Source organism: Eumetopias jubatus, unplaced genomic scaffold (assembly GCF_037043125.1).
Source record: "Eumetopias jubatus isolate StellerSeaLion01/CBP00866 unplaced genomic scaffold, mEumJub1_p1.0 scaffold_16, whole genome shotgun sequence".
NCBI lineage: Eukaryota > Metazoa > Chordata > Mammalia > Carnivora > Otariidae > Eumetopias > Eumetopias jubatus.
This window is the reverse complement of record NW_028274822.1, coordinates 74,379,027-74,397,771: the sequence shown is the minus strand read 5'-3', so window position 1 is coordinate 74,397,771 and position 18,745 is coordinate 74,379,027. Positions and strand designations below refer to the sequence as shown.

Here is an 18,745-nt window from a genome sequence, read left to right as displayed (position 1 = left end):
GGCTGTGTAACTTTGGGATCTTTGATGAGTCTCTCTGTGTCTCTTGCCACGTGATAAACATAGAATCAAACAATTAATTTGCAGGAGGATTGTGAAGAAAGGACCTTGCGTAGTAATGACCACCTTCTCCCTAGTCCCTTTTTTGTTGAAGGTTGGGCTCTTTTGTCATCTTAAATAAGAGAATCTAATGCATAATCTTGGGTTTTCTGCTGGGTACACCAAGTCTTTCCTTTCTCAGATTGAGACTGAACACTCGTACTGCTCACTCCATTGCCAATATGGCCTTGAACTCTGGCCAGGACACAGTTCACAGGGCTTTTTATTCCCCCACAGCCTCTCTTCTCCCAGGCAAGTGACCCCGGGACGATTTGAATGAAACTGTGGCAGTTCCTCATTATCTCCTCATTTCTTTCTGGGCAAACTGCCCCTACCTCTGGAGACACAAGCAGCCTTGGATAAAGCAGGAGCGATTAGGCACAAAGTAGAAAAGAGCTGTGGGCTGGGGTCAGGACACCCGGGTCTGGCTGCAGATCACTGTGTCTTGACTGCACGACCCTGGGCAAGTGATTTAACCTTTCTGAGGCTCAGCCTGTTCATCTGTAAAATGGGGATAATGAGGCTGCCGTGGGAGGCACCGAGCAGGTGGTCCAGGGGATTGTTCCTCACAGGGTAGACAGAAATAAAATCCTATATTTTTTAACTTTCTGATCAGAAAAGTCATTCATATCCTTTGCAGAAGGTCTGGACAAGTATAAAAAGGGAAGCAAAAATCACCTGATATCTCACCAGAGATAATAACACTGCTATTACTTTGTTGTAATGTTCTTGAGTTACTTTTATGTTTTTGTATTGCACTTGACTCTGAGGGCTTATAAAGACCGTGTGAGATGAGACACTTCCTACATTTAGCAGAGGACCTGCCCATGTGAGAAAATAGAAATAAATATATTCATGTAATAATTTAATAAATATGAATTAAGTATATGTGTGTGTCAGACTGGGAATGTTCATGCATATGTGTCTGAATGGACGCATGTGCACACATATTCGTGTGTATTTATATGTATTTATAATAGCAAATGTATTTGTGTGTAAGGTTTTTTTTTTAGTGCTGGCCTCTGTAACATGAAGTTTCTATTTATGTTTAGTGAATCAGAAGAAAATGACAAAGTGAGTTTTCATCAGGTTTCGGGGGTGTTTCAGATAGTCTGATTTATAATATAAGCTACATGAAATTAATTTTCTTGGGGTGCACCTTGAAAGGATGGAGAGTCCTGTGCATTTGCAGACAAGGGACCATTGTCCCCTAAAGATGCCCTAGGCAAAGAAAACAAACAGTAGTTTTAAATATTAGCCTCTAATTGAACATCACTAAAGGAGACGATTTTAATTGCAGCCACTAATTACCGTATGAACGACCTCCCACGGGCAGCTCTATGTGGCATGCTCCAGGCGGAGTAGCTTGGGAGTTTAACAAGGGTTAATGATTCTCTCAAGCAACGCTGGGGGGGCCAGAAGTTTGCACACTACTTTCGCTGTATTTATCTCTGTAGGCACGGTGTGTATTATGTATGCATTCGTGAGCGTAATACCCAGGTCCCTCTTTCATTCACCATGTGTAGTCATGCAGTGATACCATTCATTCGATCCCCAAATATAGATTGAGTGCTTGCTATGCTCTAAACACCAGCAATACAGAGAGATTAGGTCCCTGTAAGCTCCAGAGAAGTTGGGACTTTATCTGCATCACCTGTGTGTAGGTTGGTGCTGGCACACAGTAGGTGCTCAACAGATGTTTATTGAGTGAGTGAATGGCATATGAATATATGTCTACGTGTAATGAACATATAATATATATAGTAATGTGTTGTGTGTCATTACAATTGGTATATCACCATTACTGTAGTTATAGATTAACATGGGAATATGATGTATTTATTAGTGGGTTTCTGCTGTATACATCTTACTATCTGAATAGTTTCATATCCTAATTTCTCCCCCAACTTCTTCACGCTTCAAGTCTCTAAAGAGAGAGAATAGCAGAGGAGACCAGCTTCACACGTGGCCTCAAAATGCAACCCTGTTTACATATGGCAGTCCCGATTCAAACCCAAGCATTGTTAGTCACATGTCTTGAGGGTGGAAGAAAGCCCCAGACTCCCAGATCGGAGAGCGGGCACCTCCCTTGTGTCCCCTTCTCCTTGTGGACCTCCTCTGTGTCCTCTGAGCTGTCTCCGGCCGGGGCCTTGTTTGGTCTGCCCCAGGGACAGTTTGGGGCACCGTATGCATTCCCCTAATGACTTGATCTCTGCAATCAGCAGACTCTATTTGCTTTTCAAGTTGAAGCAGGGAAGGTTAGCTGATTGCTGATTGCACAGACTCTAGATTTCCCCAATCCATCTCCTTGAGGTGTTCCCGTTGGACCTGATCTGAGTTCCCTGGGACCTGATCTGAGTCCCCTGGGCCCCGTCCTTGGTCCATACACCCTCATCTATGGATGGTGTTCGTGCTCACAGCTCTCCTCACTCTGTCTGATTAACTCATCCCCTACACTGCCCTTGGTTGCATCCATGTCTTTGCTCTGAGGGGTACTGAAAAACCTTTGGAGCCAGAGTCCTTATTCGCCTGTGACTTTGGCAAACCTCAGTGATACACTGCTTCTCACCCTAGTTGCTCCTCATTCTCTGAAGACATGACATGGTAGCAATGTTGGCCAAGCCTTTCCTCTCTGGAGGTCAGAGAGGTTGAGTGACTTGCTACAGGTCACACAGCCAGTAAGGGGCAGAGCTGGGATTTGAACCCAGGCACCTTGGCTCTAGAGGCTACTTTGTCTTTCACAGTATTACGGATTTGACTCGTCTCGCTCCCCCTTTCCTCTGCCCCTCTGCTTCGTCCCAGCCCAGAGGCAACCATCCCTGAGACACAGTGCCTGTCCCCGGTGGTCCTGTCCTCTGCCCACCAGACGGCTCCATGAGGGCTAAGACTTTTAGGCCCTTGTTGCTGTCTCTGCATGACATTGCATGGGCAAAGCTCCCCCAGGCACAACTGGGAGGGGACGGTGGTGCTCTTTTCTCATCCCTGGTCTCAGGAGGCATAAAGAGCTGTTACCCAAGAACCCAAGATCTGGCCATGAATCCGAGCTCTGTGCTCTCCCGGCCGCATGACCTCACACAGGCCATTCTTCTGCTGCTCTGCTCTCGCTTTCCTCGGCTCCAAAATAAAAATTCACCACATGCCTAAAACAGCCCGGACGTGAACTTCGGCTAGCATCTCCGTGTCTTACAAAGACACAGGTGCCCTGTTTCCTGGGAGACCGTGGTCGATTCTGTCACCCTAGGAAGGAGCTGAGCTCAGACAAGTGCTCCTCTAAGCTACTGGGGACTTTGCACCCAGCCATTTTTCTAGGTGTCTTTAGGAGCTGACATGCCAGTGTCCAGAGGCAAGCACCTCCCCAGCCATCCCCCGGTGTGTGTTATTTCCTGTGACAGTCCACTGGCCTCCTTCCCCGGGGCCCCCCCGCCTTGGACGGGCTCTCACCTTGTCAGCACCAAGATGGGGCTTTCACAGCTGGTAACTTCAATCAGCCACAGCACACTGCCAGCCCCTCGTCACCCCCTGCCTCTCTCCATGCTGCTGCTTCTCAGCTCCACTCAGCCCTGAGCCTTCTCACTCTTTGCTCGCTCTCGCTCTCTCATTAAAATTGGAAAACCTCGAAATCAGATGAAAGGCACAGACCCACAATACCATGAACAGACAAGCCGCCCCGCAAAGGAGAGCTGTGCGTGTCCCCGTAATGGGGAGCAGCCCTGGTCCTCCCTGACTTTCGTTGGGGGGTGTGCACACATTGCCCCAGAAATATCACTGGCAAGACCGGTCTTTAAATCCAGGCTCTGCACGTTACTGCCCCAATGACTTCACCGGCCTCCACTCCTTCATCTGCAACAGAAAGAAAACAATCCCAGGCTCAGAGAGGGGCTGTAAACTGTTTCAGGTTGCACAGCTAGGGAGTTAAATGGGCAGCTGAGGATGGCACTTAGATCTGACCCTAAATCTTTATATTTTCACCCTTCCACACTCTGGGCAGTTGGTATATGTGTGTTCCTTAAAGCAACAGTTAACGAGGGCGACTCGGTGGCTCAGTTGGTTAAGCATCTGACTCTTGATCTCAGCCCAGGTCTTGATCTCAGGGTCGTGAGTTCAAGCCCCGTCTTGGGCTCCATGCTGAGCGTGGAGCCTACTTTAAAATAAATAAATAAAACAGGCAACAAGTAATCCTCACATAATTAGAACGGCTTAAAAGAAAAATTTTATCCATAATCCCCCCTTCTTCCTCGTCTATAAATATCACCAGCTTCCTAAGTGTTTTTCCAATTGTATGTGTGTTATTTGCAGATAGATAGGGGCATGATATTTCCTGTTCTATTCCGTTTGCTTAACATTATTCCACAGAAGCATTCCATGCTGCTGCAATCCTTACTTCAAATGTTAATGTCTGCCTAATGGCATCAAAGAGACATGCTGTGATCCCCCTAAGTATTCCCGGTTGCTGAATGATGAGGCTGCTTTCAGCTTCTCCCCATCCTCCATCCCACCACTCCAAGCATCCTCTGGTACAGACCTTACTCTGCCTTTTGATTGATTCCCTGTAGGATTAATTCTCAGCAGGTGGGATTCTAGGTTTAAGCTGAGGTTTCTCAGACTGGGCACTACGGACATTTGAGTGAAGCCATTCTCTGTGGAGGGGGCCGTCTTGTGCACTGTAGGTTGTCGGGCAGCATCCCTGTCTCTACCTGCTAAGGCCAGGGGCACACCCCTCCCCCCGACAAACTGTGACAACAAAAAATGTCTCTAGGCATTGCTCAGTGTCTCCTGGGCCGGGGAGGGGGGCCTGGCAAAATCACCCTCAGTTGATTATCATTGTGATAAAGGGTAGGGGTGGATGACATATGCTGCAAATGGAAATCAGAGGTTTTCCAGAATCTGGACAGAATCCAATTAGGACAGGATCAGAGGAGAGAAGGATGAAACCTCAGAGGGTAGTCAGAAGCACCAAGCTGGAGTGCCAACACCACCCTTAAGCCTTTGTTTCCCCAGGCCTCAGTGTCCCATCTACAAAATGGGAGTAATAATAGTGACCCATTTGCCAAGCTTTCGAGCAGTGAGGGAGGTCATCAGGGTAAGACGCTCAACACAGTGCCAGGTACAGAAAGATCTCAGTAAAATGGCAGTGACCTGTTTGCTCTGGGAGGAGCCCTCTGGCTTGTCCATCTTTGCCTCTGCTGCCTCTGAGGATTCAGAGTTGGGGGAGTCGGCATGGCAGAGTTAAAAGGGAACCATTCTTGTCTGCCTCCTCCCCACACCCAACTGACCTCCCACTCCAGATCCATCTGTGAGGCAGACGAAGCTTCCAGAACCAGCCTCTATGACTGTTCTGGGAAACAGTAATTGGTCCATGCATTTACTCATCCATCCAAGATGTACTGCCTCGTGCAAAGAGGCAAAGTGGGTGGTGCAGGTTCAGAGCATGGCTCTGGGGTCAGATACACTGGGCTGAGACCTCCCAGGGTGGGCGAGGGAGCTCTGTCTGTGGGCCATGCCCTCGTGGCCCCCAAAATGTCCATGTCCTCTATAAAATTCAAAGCATCTGTCTGAGGGTCTGTAAGCCCATCTATATAGAGAGGATACCTCAAGGGGTGCCCACTATGTACTAGGTGCTCGGTGAACACTAGGCTCAGCCTAGGGTGTATCTCCTCCCCAGAAGCTCGGGCAGGTGGGTGAGTTCTTGTCCAAGGCCAACGTGCGCTTGTGGTCTCTGCCTCCAGGAGAAGTACGTGGAGGAGCTCGCAGCAGTGAGACAGACCCTCCAGACAGACCTGGAGACGTCCATCCGGCGGATTGCCGACCTGCAGGCAGCCTTAGAGGAGGTGGCGTCCAGCGACAGTGACACGGAGAGGTAACCTACGGGAGGCAGGTGCGGCTGGGTGCAGCAGGGGGACTCTGCCCTGGAGCATTCTAGGGTCTTTGGTGAACAGAACTCCTGCTCTCGAGTCTGGGGTGCACATCTGCGGGGAGACCCGGATGCGTTTAGTGGTAGCACGGATAACTGGCTGGCCTGCATGAGGAGGGACAGGATGTTTGCTCCCCTTCTGGTGTCAGCATCTCCTTGTTGCCACTAAAAAACACCTAGCCTAGCTCTCCAAGCCTTTGGGGAGGCGATCGGGGGAGTGCTTGCAAAGTGGGCTGCCGATTGTGATGGTGGGCAAGTTGCATGTCCAATCTGGGCCCAATTCCCTCACATACAAAGTGGACAATAGTACTTTGGACCAACCACATCAAATTGCTCTGTTTTGACTTTGGATGTGCAGATTGACCTTTCGTGTGCTCAACCCACTGCCTACCTCGTAGGGTTGTCAGTAAGAGTCAAATGAGGTACCAGATGGACACCACTTAGAACAGTGCCGGGAATGCACATGGGCTGTCAGGGTGTAAGCTGTGTTTGTGCACATAATGGGCATCTCTTCACAGAAGCAAGAGTTGATTCAGAGATACAAGATTAGACAGCTGGTGATGGGCCAGACCACTCAAATTCAATGTCAGGGCTTCTCTCCTTTCTCAGAAGACAGGTTGCTTCCTACCATCTCCACTCAAGTCTCGAGCTGCCACAGGCCGTGGGTGGGCTGCTCGTCTGGAGGGAGTTTGAGGTGTCATGGGTGGGCACATGGGCTCGGGCTGTTCAGCCCCTGCAGGTGGCCCATAGCGTCCTGTTCCCCAGAGCTGCCTTTGTAACCTTGGCATGTTACTTCTCTGGGAACCACAGCTGTCTGTCTGGCTGCAGCTTCTCTGTCCCCATCCCAGCCTCTGCCATGAAGCCCAGGCTGCAGGGAGAGGCATTTTCTTCGCACTGCTTTGGTAAGAAACGGGGTGCCTTAACCTAACCTTCAGATGTGGCTCTGTCCCTACACACACGTTGGTGGGCTTCATCGGTCACCCCTCCCTCTTGGTCTTTGTCTCTGTGAGGGATGATTCATGTTGCAGCCAGAACAATCCAATATCAGACCATGAGTGCAGCCCTCTCCACTTCCACGAGGACCCTGAGAGAGGTTCAAGGTCACACAGCAAATTAGCATTGTGCACCGGGGGAGAACCCAGGGCTGCTGAGTTTCCTACCCTAGACCTTGGCCTGTCACACCCACTTAATAAGGTGAAGGAGGGGCCAGCTGCTGACATGCAAGAGGCGTGGGCGGGAGATGAGCGATGAGGGAAATAGTGTTGCAAGTTAGCTGTGGGTTAGCCAGTGGGAAGAACGGGTGGAGCTGACCGTGCCTGGTCAAGGAAAAAAAAGCCTGGAAGGAAACACACCAACATTCTAATACCTATGGAAGGCATTACTGCTGACCTAAATTTTTGTTTTCTTCTAGCTTATATATTCTATAAGCTCTATATATTCTAAAATTTCTGCAGTGAACATACACACACAGCCCTAGCTATACTAGGGTCCTCTTTAGGAGATTTTGCTCATATAAGTTATGAATTTTATTTTTTAATTTTTTTTAAGATTATTTATTTTAGAGAGAGAAAGTGAGCAGGGTGAAGGGGCAGGGGGAGAGGGAGAGAGAGAGTCCTAAGCAGACTCCACTAAGGGTTGAGCCCAATGTGGGGCTCGATCTCATGACCCCAAGATCACAACCCGAGCTGAAGCCAGAGTCAGTCACTTAACTGACTGAGCCACCCAGGTGCCCCTAAGTTATGGACTTTAGACCCCTGATTTTATAATGTAAACACATCCTTTCCTTGATGTGGTTCTGGGCTGGTTATAAGCTGCTCAGAGCCGTGTAACCTCAAACTTTCTCGTGAAGATGTTCATGCTCAGCATCAGTCAGATGGAGACCCAGTGGGCTCTGCATGTCCTTGCCTTTAAACAAAGGGCTTCATCTAAGAAATCTCAATTTGTGCAAAAACAGCTTCCATGCACAATTCTAAGTACCGCCACCATGCCCTGCTAATTTGCACAGCCGCCAAATTTTGGTGAAGTGGCAAATACTGGTGTTGCACCTGCTTCCTGGCTCATGATTACATTTAGGATGTTCTGTGTGCCGCCTTCCCTGCAGTCTTATTAGAGTCCTGACAGAACTCACGTCTGTAAATATAAACCCTATTTTCAATATTACCCACTTGATCCTGGGGCTGGATCTTCCATTATTAAAGACATTAACGCTTTTGCATTAATTATAGTGAGAATTAATGGTTATGTATACTAGTATTTTTTTTTTTTACCAATGAGCAAAACTTTGGAACCATTTTTACTTGCATAGCCAGAGATTGCTTTTCTTTTCTTTTCCTTTTTTTTTTTTAAAGAGAGAGTCCAAGCTGGGAGGGAGAGGGGCAGAGGGAGAGAGAGAAACTTAAGCAGGCTCCACACTCAGCATGGAGCCTGATGCAGGGCTCAATCCCATGACCCTGAGATCATGACCTGAGCCAAAACCAAGAGTCAGACATTTAACCGACTGAGCCATCCATGTGCCCAGCTTTTTTTTTTCAAGTTTTTATTTTAATTCCAGTATTGTCAATATACAGTGTTATATTAGTTTCCAGTATACAATGCCGTGATTGAACGATTCTATACATTATTCAGTGCTCATCATGATAAGTGTACTCTTAATCCCCATTTCACCCATCACCCTGCCCACCTCCCCTCTGGTAGCCATTTATTCTTTAGAGGTAAGAGTCTGTTTCTTGGTTTGCCTCTCTCTCTTCTTTTTTCCCTTTGCTCATTTATTTTGTTTTTTCAATTTCACATATGAATGAGATCATATGGTATTTGTCTTTCTCTGGCTCGCTTCTTTCACTTAGCATAATACTCTCTAGCTCCATCCACATCATTGCAGATGGCAAGCTTTCATTCTTTTTGACAGCTGAGTAATATTCCTCTGTGTGTGTGTGTGTGTGTGTGTGTGTGTGTGTGTGTGTGTGTGTGTGTGTGTGTGTGGACTACATCTTCTTTATCCATTGTCTACTGATGGACACTTGGGTTACTTCCAAAATTTGGCTATTGTAGATAAGGCTGCCATAAACATAGGGGTGCATGTATCCCTTTGAATTGATGTTTTCATATTCTTTGGGTAAATACTCAGTAGTGAGATGACTGGATCATAGGGTAGTCTAGTTTTAATTTTTTGAGGACCCTCCATACTGTTTTCCACAGTGGCTGCACCAACAGTGCACGAGGATTCCTTTTTCTCCACATTCTTGCCAACACTTGTTTCTTGTGCTTTTGATTTTAGCCATTGTGACGGGTGTGAGATGATAGCTCACTGTGGTCTTGATTTGCATTTCCTGATGATGAGTGATGTTGAGCATCTCTTCATGTGTCTGTTGGCCATTTGTATGTCTTCTCTGGAGAAATGTCTGTTCATGTCTTCTGCCTACTTTTAATTGGATTCTTTGTTTTAGGGGTGTTCGGATTGCTTTTTTGATACGTGAAAGTTATCAATGAAATTAATGAAAGTTATCAAAATAACAAAATAGGAAAGAGGTAGAGGACCTGTGCTTGGAGGTGTGGATAGAGGCTGGACAGAAGGTGTGACAGGAGCAGGGAACGCATTCTCATCCGGAGAGTAAGGTCCCAGTGGTGAGGTCACAGAGGGTTAGAGATATCACTCCAGTCTCAGCTTATAGGGGCTCCTCTAGAGCCTTAAAGGGACCCTCCCTCACCCTCGCCTCTCGGTAGGAGGTACTTTCTCTCTTTCCGCTCTGTGCATACCCATCCACCTTTTCTGAGCTCCATAACCTGGGTCCCCGGGAATCCCCTCTGAACCCCAGCTTCCTGTCTGCATTTTCATGATCTTCTGTCCCAGCAGGACTCGGTCCTGACTCTCTGCCCTGTAACTTGGGTTTGAAAGAGATGCAGAGCCGAGATTTCACCCGTAGCACAGGAATAGCGGGGAGACCAGCGGGGAGAATTGCCCACAAAGAAGTCTCGACACATTTCGAAGAATTAATATTGCACAAATCTTGTTCTCTGGTCACGCTGCGATTAAACTGATTATCAGCAATAAAAGGAAATGCATGCCTTGCTAGGCCGCGGAGGCGCCGTCTGGAGCAGAGCCCCAGGTCCTACCCCCGGTACCACCCTGTTCTCTTCCCCGTCTTGACGGCTCTGTACTTCCTGCTTAATTGTCTCATCACCTGGGGTACGTCCGCGGTTTGGATGGGAGCCCGAGGGATTCAGCGAGGTACCTCTCCAAACTGAGCTCTCAATTAGGATTCACACCCACCCTGGGGGGAGAGAGAGTGTGTGTGTGTGTGGTGCTTCTGCTGGAGGTAAGGTTCTTTAAGAGACTTGTTCAAATTATGAAAAGTTGCATTTCCCCATGTTGGGAATTAGATCTGAGCATAACAGGCCTTCCAGGCTGGAAACGTGGTTACGTGCTCAGAAATCCAGGTGGCCTGGGCGGCGGCATTTAAACACGTGCCATCCTGCACTCGGACTCTGTGTTGTGCCTTAGATCGCGGTGTCAACCTTCGCGGATTAATGGGGAAATGCTTTAAGCTGGTCCCCCGGGGCCCGGAGCACGCTCATTACTCATGGAGGGAGGGATGCATCAGCTGACAGTCCCGTCTATTCCTGGCTCAGGGTCTGCAGCTGCTCTGCTTGTCACCTTTCTGGGGGTTTGGGGTGCGGGGAGGGGGGAATGTGTGGAGAGGTCAGTGGACAACCTCTGACTCCTAGGTCAGTGGAGAGTGTATCAATTCCAGCTGGCCCAGTCAGAGACGAAGGCTCTAGAAACGTGTCTTCTGTCACTGTGTTGTGTGTAAGTTGTATGTTTCTCAACATACCTCCTGTTAACGGGGCAAAAATTAGGCTGCAGTAGGATAAGTAGGAAGATGTGAGCCTCACCACATGTGGCAGGTGTCACGTCATTCTGAGTTGATTTATTTAGCAGTAGGCCCAGGCTCTGGCCAGACTGTAAAGCTTCCTGCTACATAGGAAGGCAGGCTTTGGAACTGCTCACATTCCTTTTCCTAAAACTCCCTACCTTCTAATTTGCACCTTCTGAACTCCCTCCCCGCCCCCTTGAGTAATAAGCATGCCCCAGGCCTGGGGGGAACAGCTTAAAGCATCTCTCCATTATTCTAGAAGGTTGATGCCCCATTCCCAATGACAAAATGGGGCCCTGGTGCAGGATAGCACATGTTTATTTATTTATTTATTTATTTTAAGATTTTATTTATTTGAGAGAGCGAGAAGGAGAGAGAGAGAGAGAGAGCAAATGAGGGGGGAGGTTCAGAAGGAGAAGCAGACTCCCTGCTGAGCAGGGAGCCCAATGCGGGACTCGATCCTGGGACTCCAGGATCATGACCTGAGCCGAAGGCAGTCGCTTAACCAACTGAGCCACCATGTTTAAATGACTTCCCAGAAGCCATCTGGCTTTCCAAGGGTCTTTCCAGCTGGAGAGGCCTGGATACCCAGCTAATGGGGTTCATGGGGAGTCAGGGCTCCAGCCTATTTTATCCACTCCTGCCTTGTGGGAAATGAAGGTGATTGGGATGAGAGGTACTCCCTGCTGAGGACTGACTTGGTGCCAGGCTACAAAACCTACTTGTTTTGCAGATGTTGTTCTCACAACTTTTGAGGTTGGTACCCATTTTATGGACAAGGACACTAGAGTCAGAGAAGTCGGGGAGCTGGCTTGGGCTCACCCAGCAAGTGATGGGGCCATGATGGTCTCCAGGCTGACCCCACCTCCCACACTTCCAATGAGCGGGCTCTGCTGTCATGTCCCATGGACCCCTTCTTCCCCCTTTCTCTTGTCAAGGTCTTCATTCTCCGCCAAGTAACTGGCCTGTCATGCTGGAGCCCATGTGTCCGTCACTGTGAAGGGGGCCAGTGCATTCTTGTTACTTCCCAGGCAATGTGTGCATTTAGATTGGAATTGTCTGACAAAGACTCGCGCTAAAAGAATACAACAGAAAACATCTAATTAATTACCTTGCCTGTCAGCAAGCCCCTGTCCACCAATGCCTGGCACAAATTCTTTCAAAGCCACATACACCAAAAGTGAGAGAAAGAACCACTGATAGGTCAGGAGACAGGAATCTGTCCTGGTTGCACCATCCAATAGATCTGGACCAGGTCGTCTGTCCTTCCTGGGCCTCTGCTGGCCCAGCCAACACATTAAAATCCTCATCATCGCCACCACCATCATCACCATCAATATTCACCTTCCATGTTTTGTTTTTAAATATTTTATTTATTTATTTATTTGAGAGAGAGAGAGAGAGAGAGAGAGAGAGAGAGCATGAGTGGGTGAGGGGCAGAGGGAGAAACAGGCTCCCCACTGAGCAGGGAGCCCGATGTGGGACTCGATCCCAAGACTCCAGGATCATGACCTGAGCTGAAGGCAGATGCTTAACCGACTGAGCCACCCAGGTGCCCTTTCACCTTCCATGTTCAGAGAGGAGGTAACAGTAAGAAATTGGCAAACATGGAGCTTGCAGCCCAGAGACTGTTTCGTCATAGGGTAAAAGGGTCAGTGGATTTCAAATTCCCTCTTAAGTGGAATCCCCCCTTTTTTTTTTGCATCAGCACAAACTCCTATAGAAAAGTTTAGCTTAGGATGGAGTGCAGAGATGAAGGTTCAGGGTTAAGCCTCCCTACTCCGGCTCTCTTCCTGACCCCTTGGAAGCCCCTGTGAGGTCTCCCAGAACACAGGGGCTCCATAGACCATGGTTCACAAACTCGGTATCTACCAGGACCAGTAATCTGTGACTTTAAAAAGTCACTCTGGTGGGGATTTCTACCCATCTGGTTCAATGAGTCCCAGGACCACACAGAAAAAAACTCCTGCTTCTGCCTGAAAGCCTTTCCCCTCCCCCTACCTCCAAGGTGTAGACCATTGCAGGGTGAAGCTGTTAAGTGCCTTGTGCAATTTCTCAGACCGTAAAGTTTCCAGAAGCTCTCCTCAACCCGGCCTCTTTATTTTAAACATACTCTGTTTTGTTGAGACCTTCTAAGATGGCGGGTAGTATGGGGCGCAGACCAGACACCCCCCTTAGCCTGGATGGTAATTGATCAGAAGTTGACAAGCAAAACGCCTAGCAGACCTTGACTTTAACCTCAGCAGTTCTGTGAAAATTCAGTGACATGGGTTCACAGGTGAAAGCAACCGGTGCACAGATTAAAATGCCTATAAAAATACAGGATTATTTTCAGTAAGCATCCATACTGGTATCTTTTTATTTCTCGTGGCTGGTTCTCTTTCGGGGTCATGGGCTTGGAAGGTACTTATAAGGATTGCTGATAATCTTATGCTCTTACAAGATTGTTTCTTTAGATTCTTCACCATTTTTTTTCCCCACATGGTGATAAAGGGTATAATCGTCGTTGATACAGCAGTGATGGGTCACGCCTGCTGCCTGCTTATTTCTCATAAAAAAACATATATATATATTGGCTCGGAAAACCCAGTGTTTGCTGTTAAGGCAGAAACCAGCACTGAGATTAGCTATTGTAATAGAGTCTGGCAGGAGCCTGAGGCTCTTCCCAAAGGAGGGGGTCTAATTAAGGGACTGTTTGCAAAGATATGGGCCCTGTGTAGGGAAGCACCCCAGATGGTACAGCACCCAGGGGCTCGTAGTCATGCCTGGGAGCATATAGGGAGGGCTGCCGGGCAGGAGAAGCTCTAGCTTTTGGTTGAGGGCTGGAGCCAATGCCAGGAGAAGCAGTAGGGAGAATTCTAAGAGAATAAATACTCCAGCTTCCTCTCTTCCTTCCTCCCCTCCAGTGGCCATCCGACTTCCCTACTGGCCACACCCAAGGGGAAGCTACGGGGCAGGGAGCCCATGGATGTGGCCTGTCTAGATCAGCCTTCGGGGCACACAGCAGGGTGGACAGCATGAAGTGGAGAAGGAATGGAGAGAAGACGTCTCCAAGTAAATGCCTCTTTAGTCTGGGGTGAGAGGAGAGTTCTTTCAGAAGGGGACAGATTTAAATGCTCACTTCAGCCATGGGGCTCGCACGCATGGAACCAGCAAGGGTAACTAGTGGTCACGAATGAACACCAGCACGTGTTTTGATCAGTGATCTTCTCCTGTAAAGACTTTCCTGGGCTGGGTTCCATTAAAGATTGTTGTTCAGTCAAATGAAGTATGTCAGAGAGAACTTGTTTCCTGCAGAGCTCAAGGCAAGTTGCCTTAGGATTATGAAGATGTTAGGTTGCCTGGACACCCTCTAGGACCTGTGAGCACAGCCTCTTCTAATCCAGAGTCCTGGAATCCTGGGGTGGGGAGTGGGCCTGAAGCACCCCCACACACAACATGCCCCAAATCCCACCCCTACTGCAGCCGGGCTTTGCCTATCCTCCCAGCCTGTGGCCATGAGGAAAATCGTTCTGAGTATAACTAAGCCTCTCTATTATCACACACCATTATAACTCAATGGCTTGGGCCACAGCTGTCTTCGGGTTTTTTTTTTTTTTCTTTCAATGAACATTCTAGAAGATTTAACCTTATTCCCTGAAACCCCTCTGCTTCTGAGGTTGCCTTGTCTACCACATCCTTAGCTTCTCTGGCTTCACTGGAACCAGTGTCCTTAGCCTGGGTCTTGTGTACCAGGAGTTCAAGGGAGTTTGTCCAGGCCTGAGATCTAGATGATACTGTGAATTCTCAGGTGTTGGGCTAAAATTTGAGTCAGTGCTTGTTCATTCGGAGAAGCAGAAGTGGAAGTTCTATAGTCTTCATAAAAGATTCTCAGAAATAAGCCCCAGGACTCCTGCTTTAACCACAAGTGCACCCTTTCCAGTGTATATAATCATCAAGTATCTAAGCTGGACCAGGCCTCAGCTCACTGGCTCAAACTCCTTTAGTTCACAGATGGGGAAACTGAGATCCCAGGCAGTGAAGGGGGGCAGGGGCAGGGCCACCCAGCGAGCTCTCTAGGATTTGGTTGCCCTTTCTCTCTGTCTCTTATTCTATCCACAACCCTTGTCCAGTAGAGCCATAGAAAGACTCAGGTCTCTAGCAGGATTAGAGTTTGATCTGCTCATGTGGACTGCTTCAGTTCACAAAGTGGTGTTTTTAAGTAGTTGATTAAAAGCTGCATCAACACTTTGTATATAGATCCCTGAGAAGATTCAGGGTCACTCACCAAAGACACTTTTGTCCTATTGTGGGTTTTTTTTTTTTTATTGGCACCAAATCAAATGGTTACAAACTTAGTGTCTTAAACCAACACAGATTTTATTATCTTACAGTTCTGTTGGTTAGAAGCCCAAGGAGGATCTCCCTGGCCTAATTAAGGTGTCAGAAGGGCTGTGTTCCTTCTGGAGCCTCTAGGGGGAGAATGCATTTCCTTCCCTTTTCCCATTGGTGGAGGATACTAACACACCTTGGCTTGCAATACTTCCATCATCAGAGCCAGCCACAGGGACCTAAGTATCTTGGGGTTGAGGATTAGGGCCTTGACATCTCTGGGGGTTGCTCTTCTTCCTCTCCTAGGGTCATTCACAAAAGCTGCTTTTGTGACACTAGAGAAGTCACAGCAAACTCTTCTTTAAAAGCCTAGATAGTAAGTATGTTAGGCTTTGGGGGCCCTATGATCTTTCTCGCCACTACTCTGCTACTGTAGAGCAAAAACCGTCATGGGCAAAATGGAAATGAGTCAGTGTGGCTGTGTTTTAATAAAACTTTATTTACAAAAGAAACATCTGTAGGTTGGATTTGGTCGATAGCTGAAGTTCATTGAATTCACAAAGCATTGTCTGAGAGAATTTCTGGTCTGGCCTGAGCCCTGGGGCCAAAGGGATGAAGACATGTTCTTGGTTCATGAGGGGCTCTTGCGGTCCTGGTAAGGACAGACAGGTGTGAATAGAAGCCCCCAGACTGACCGGCCCTTGAGTGTAGGGACCAAGGAGCCAGAGGTACATCCCTCGGAGAAGCGACCGGGTTTTCTAAGGAAGGAATTCCCCAGATTCCACACAAAGAATAAAGCTGGGAGGCCCTGGCCTGTGAACCCAGGGTTCAAATAGGGTCTCACGTATCTGAGGTCATGGTTTGGCTGTCTACACCCACACACTGGGCAACCGCCTTCTGGTTACGAGCATGAGGTTAATAGCTCTTACAGATCTGGGACTCAACGCTGTGTGACCTTGAACAAGGGTGCCAGTTTCCTTATTCACTAAATGGACCTAGGTGGGATGGTTAGATGAGATCGCACGGAAAGCGTACTTGTTGAATGAAGGGATGCTCCCTCCAGAATAGCTACTCCTGTAATTAGTCTCGGAGTTTTCCCAGAATGCCCTGTAAGCTGGCCTCCTGCCCTCTTGTCTGATTCGCTAGCACTCACAAAGAACATAAAGCAAATGCATTGCTCATTGACAGTAATGATGCTGTTAATAATAGCAGTACGGGTTGTCCTAAAGCAAGAGCAGTGATAATGGTTGTTGCCTTTTAAGCAACACTATTTATTTGTCAGGAACCATGCCGAGATCTTGATAGGGGTTATCTCGCTTCACAGGAAGCATCTGCTCCACCACTCAGCCCCATTTGTAACCACATTTTACAAAGGAGCATGGGAGGGTCGGAGAAGGCAAGGGACTTGCCTGAGCTCACACAGCAGCAAAGGAAGTGGAACTCAAACCCAAGTTGGTCTGACACCAAAGACCACGTTCTTCCCCTGGTAGCACAAGGATGACAGGCTCTTTCTTGTGTCTCCTTCTAGTGTCCAGACAGCAGTGGACTGCAGCAGTGGCAGAAAAGAGGCGTAAGTTAACCCCGAGGAGAACACTGAGCAGTTGACATTGAAGTTAAGAACGAGCCCTTGGTTCTCTGTGTCCAGTCTGCAGGGGGAATGTCCACACCCACTTGGAGAATTACTAGCAATGCCCATGATAGCTGGGACCCCATGGTCATAACACATGGCACCGGGGACATGTTATTGAACAGTGCAACTTCTTTTAGACAGAGAGAAGCCCATGACTTAGCAGGCCACCATCCCCTTCAAATACCTTCAGTGGCTCCCTATTGCCTCAGAGCAGACTTTTTAGACTGACATTTGAGCCCCACACGTATCTGACTCTTACCTCCCTCTCTACCTGGGACTCCTACTTTCCATATCATCTGTGCCCTGTCCCCTTCCAACCTCCATACTTATGTGTATGCTGTTCCTTCCAGGTCAAATTCCTTTCTCCAGGCCCTGCATTGTCAAGCCCTAAACTTCAAACACATTGTGGCTCAACTATCATTACTTAATGCCTTCCCTTATGTCTCCAAGAAGCAAAGCAATGCTCCTTCCTTATTCTCCTACTCTCTGCCCCTTTCTATGGCATTGATAATTTTCTCCTTTATTTTGTGGTTATTTCTATAGATGCGTACTCTGCTAAGACAGGATCAATGTTGGGTCCATGTTTATAGCTCATTCCCATGGTTCCTGGCATAAAGTATTCTATAAACAAGCAAATGAATTTATAGACAGACACAAATATGGATAAATATCAATACAGGTATCAATACTGATATAGATGTCGATATTAATAGATATAGTTGAGTGAGTATATAAACCAGAAAATAAAATAATCATTGAGCACCCACATCAATGACAGGCCCACACAAGGCCTAATTTCAGAATTAGGGGACAGAAAAGTAGTCTCTGTCTGCAAAGACATTCTGGTTAAGGCAGGCAAAGAGTTAAGACCTTCACAGTTGACATATTCCATGGACATATCATTTGGTATAAAATTCAGTGCCAAATTTTACTCTCAAATCAGAGTTGCTTCAACATCTGTATCAGAGTATTTACCTCCCCAGAGAAGGGCAGCGGTTAGTAGCGTGGGCGTTGGAATCAGGGAGACCTGGGTTTGCCTCCCAACTTCATGACTAAGTGGGTGACCTTGGCAAGAACCAAGTTGGCCTCCTCAAATTCCATTACTCTCATCTATATAATGGGGACAGCACTGGCTCCCGTCTCTCAGGGATGCTGTTGTGAGCACTGATTGAGGTTATGCATGTATAGCACTTAGCACAAGCCTGGCTTATGCTTAGGGGTGAGTATCTAGTTATTGCCGTTACTGTGGTTGTCATCGTGCTGACAGCATCCTGTCTTCTGGTTCTAGAGATAACGTCTCCCTCCTCAGCTCCCAGCCAGAGGGCAGTCTGCAGTCCTGGGTGAGCTGTACTCTGTCCCTGGCCACAGATACCATGAGGATCCCCTCTCCACAGTCAGCCAGCAGCAGCCACATCCTCAGCTCCAGGTAAGAGTATGTCCCTGCTGCCTCTGGAATGCCGGTAGCTCGAAGAATCTTTGAAGGTTGTTGTTCATATCTTCCATTTTCTCCAGCTAAGGCAAGGTCGGTCAGCCATGGCCTTGGACAGTGTGAGCTATGACCCTGCCACTTCTTAGCTGAACGACTTTAGGCAGGTCGGTTGTCTTCTCTGAGCCTTCATTTCCTCATCTGTGCAACAGGAAATATAATTCTCTTTACTGCTCTGAACAGTTGAAATGATGAGGATCTAATGCAGCCCTCCCTAAAGCATGGTTCTCTAGATGATTTTTAAATAGCATGTGGTGAACATTTTTAAAATAACTATGGATTTATTATAGTTGCCTTCTATCTAAAGCAAGTCCTACTTATCTCCCACTTATAGATTGTTCTGGATTTAAATGTTTCTTTTGTAAACATACTCACTTAAGCGTTTCTGTATTTGGGGGGTTTTTTAATGGTGAATCAGTATCAAGACAGTTAGGCTGGAT

General features: G+C 47.7%; 1 protein-coding gene across 1 annotated transcript in view; it reads left to right on the top strand.

Annotated features, from left to right (window-relative positions):
* MYO18B (myosin XVIIIB) overlaps positions 1–18,745 on the top strand; it is a 241,243-nt gene that overhangs the window by 190,088 nt on the left and 32,410 nt on the right. The window contains exons 39-41 of the mRNA XM_028124695.2: positions 5,823–5,953; positions 16,718–16,759; positions 18,108–18,245. Coding sequence (XP_027980496.1) covers positions 5,823–5,953; positions 16,718–16,759; positions 18,108–18,245 — 311 coding nt within the window. The remainder of the gene's footprint in view (positions 1–5,822; positions 5,954–16,717; positions 16,760–18,107; positions 18,246–18,745) is intronic.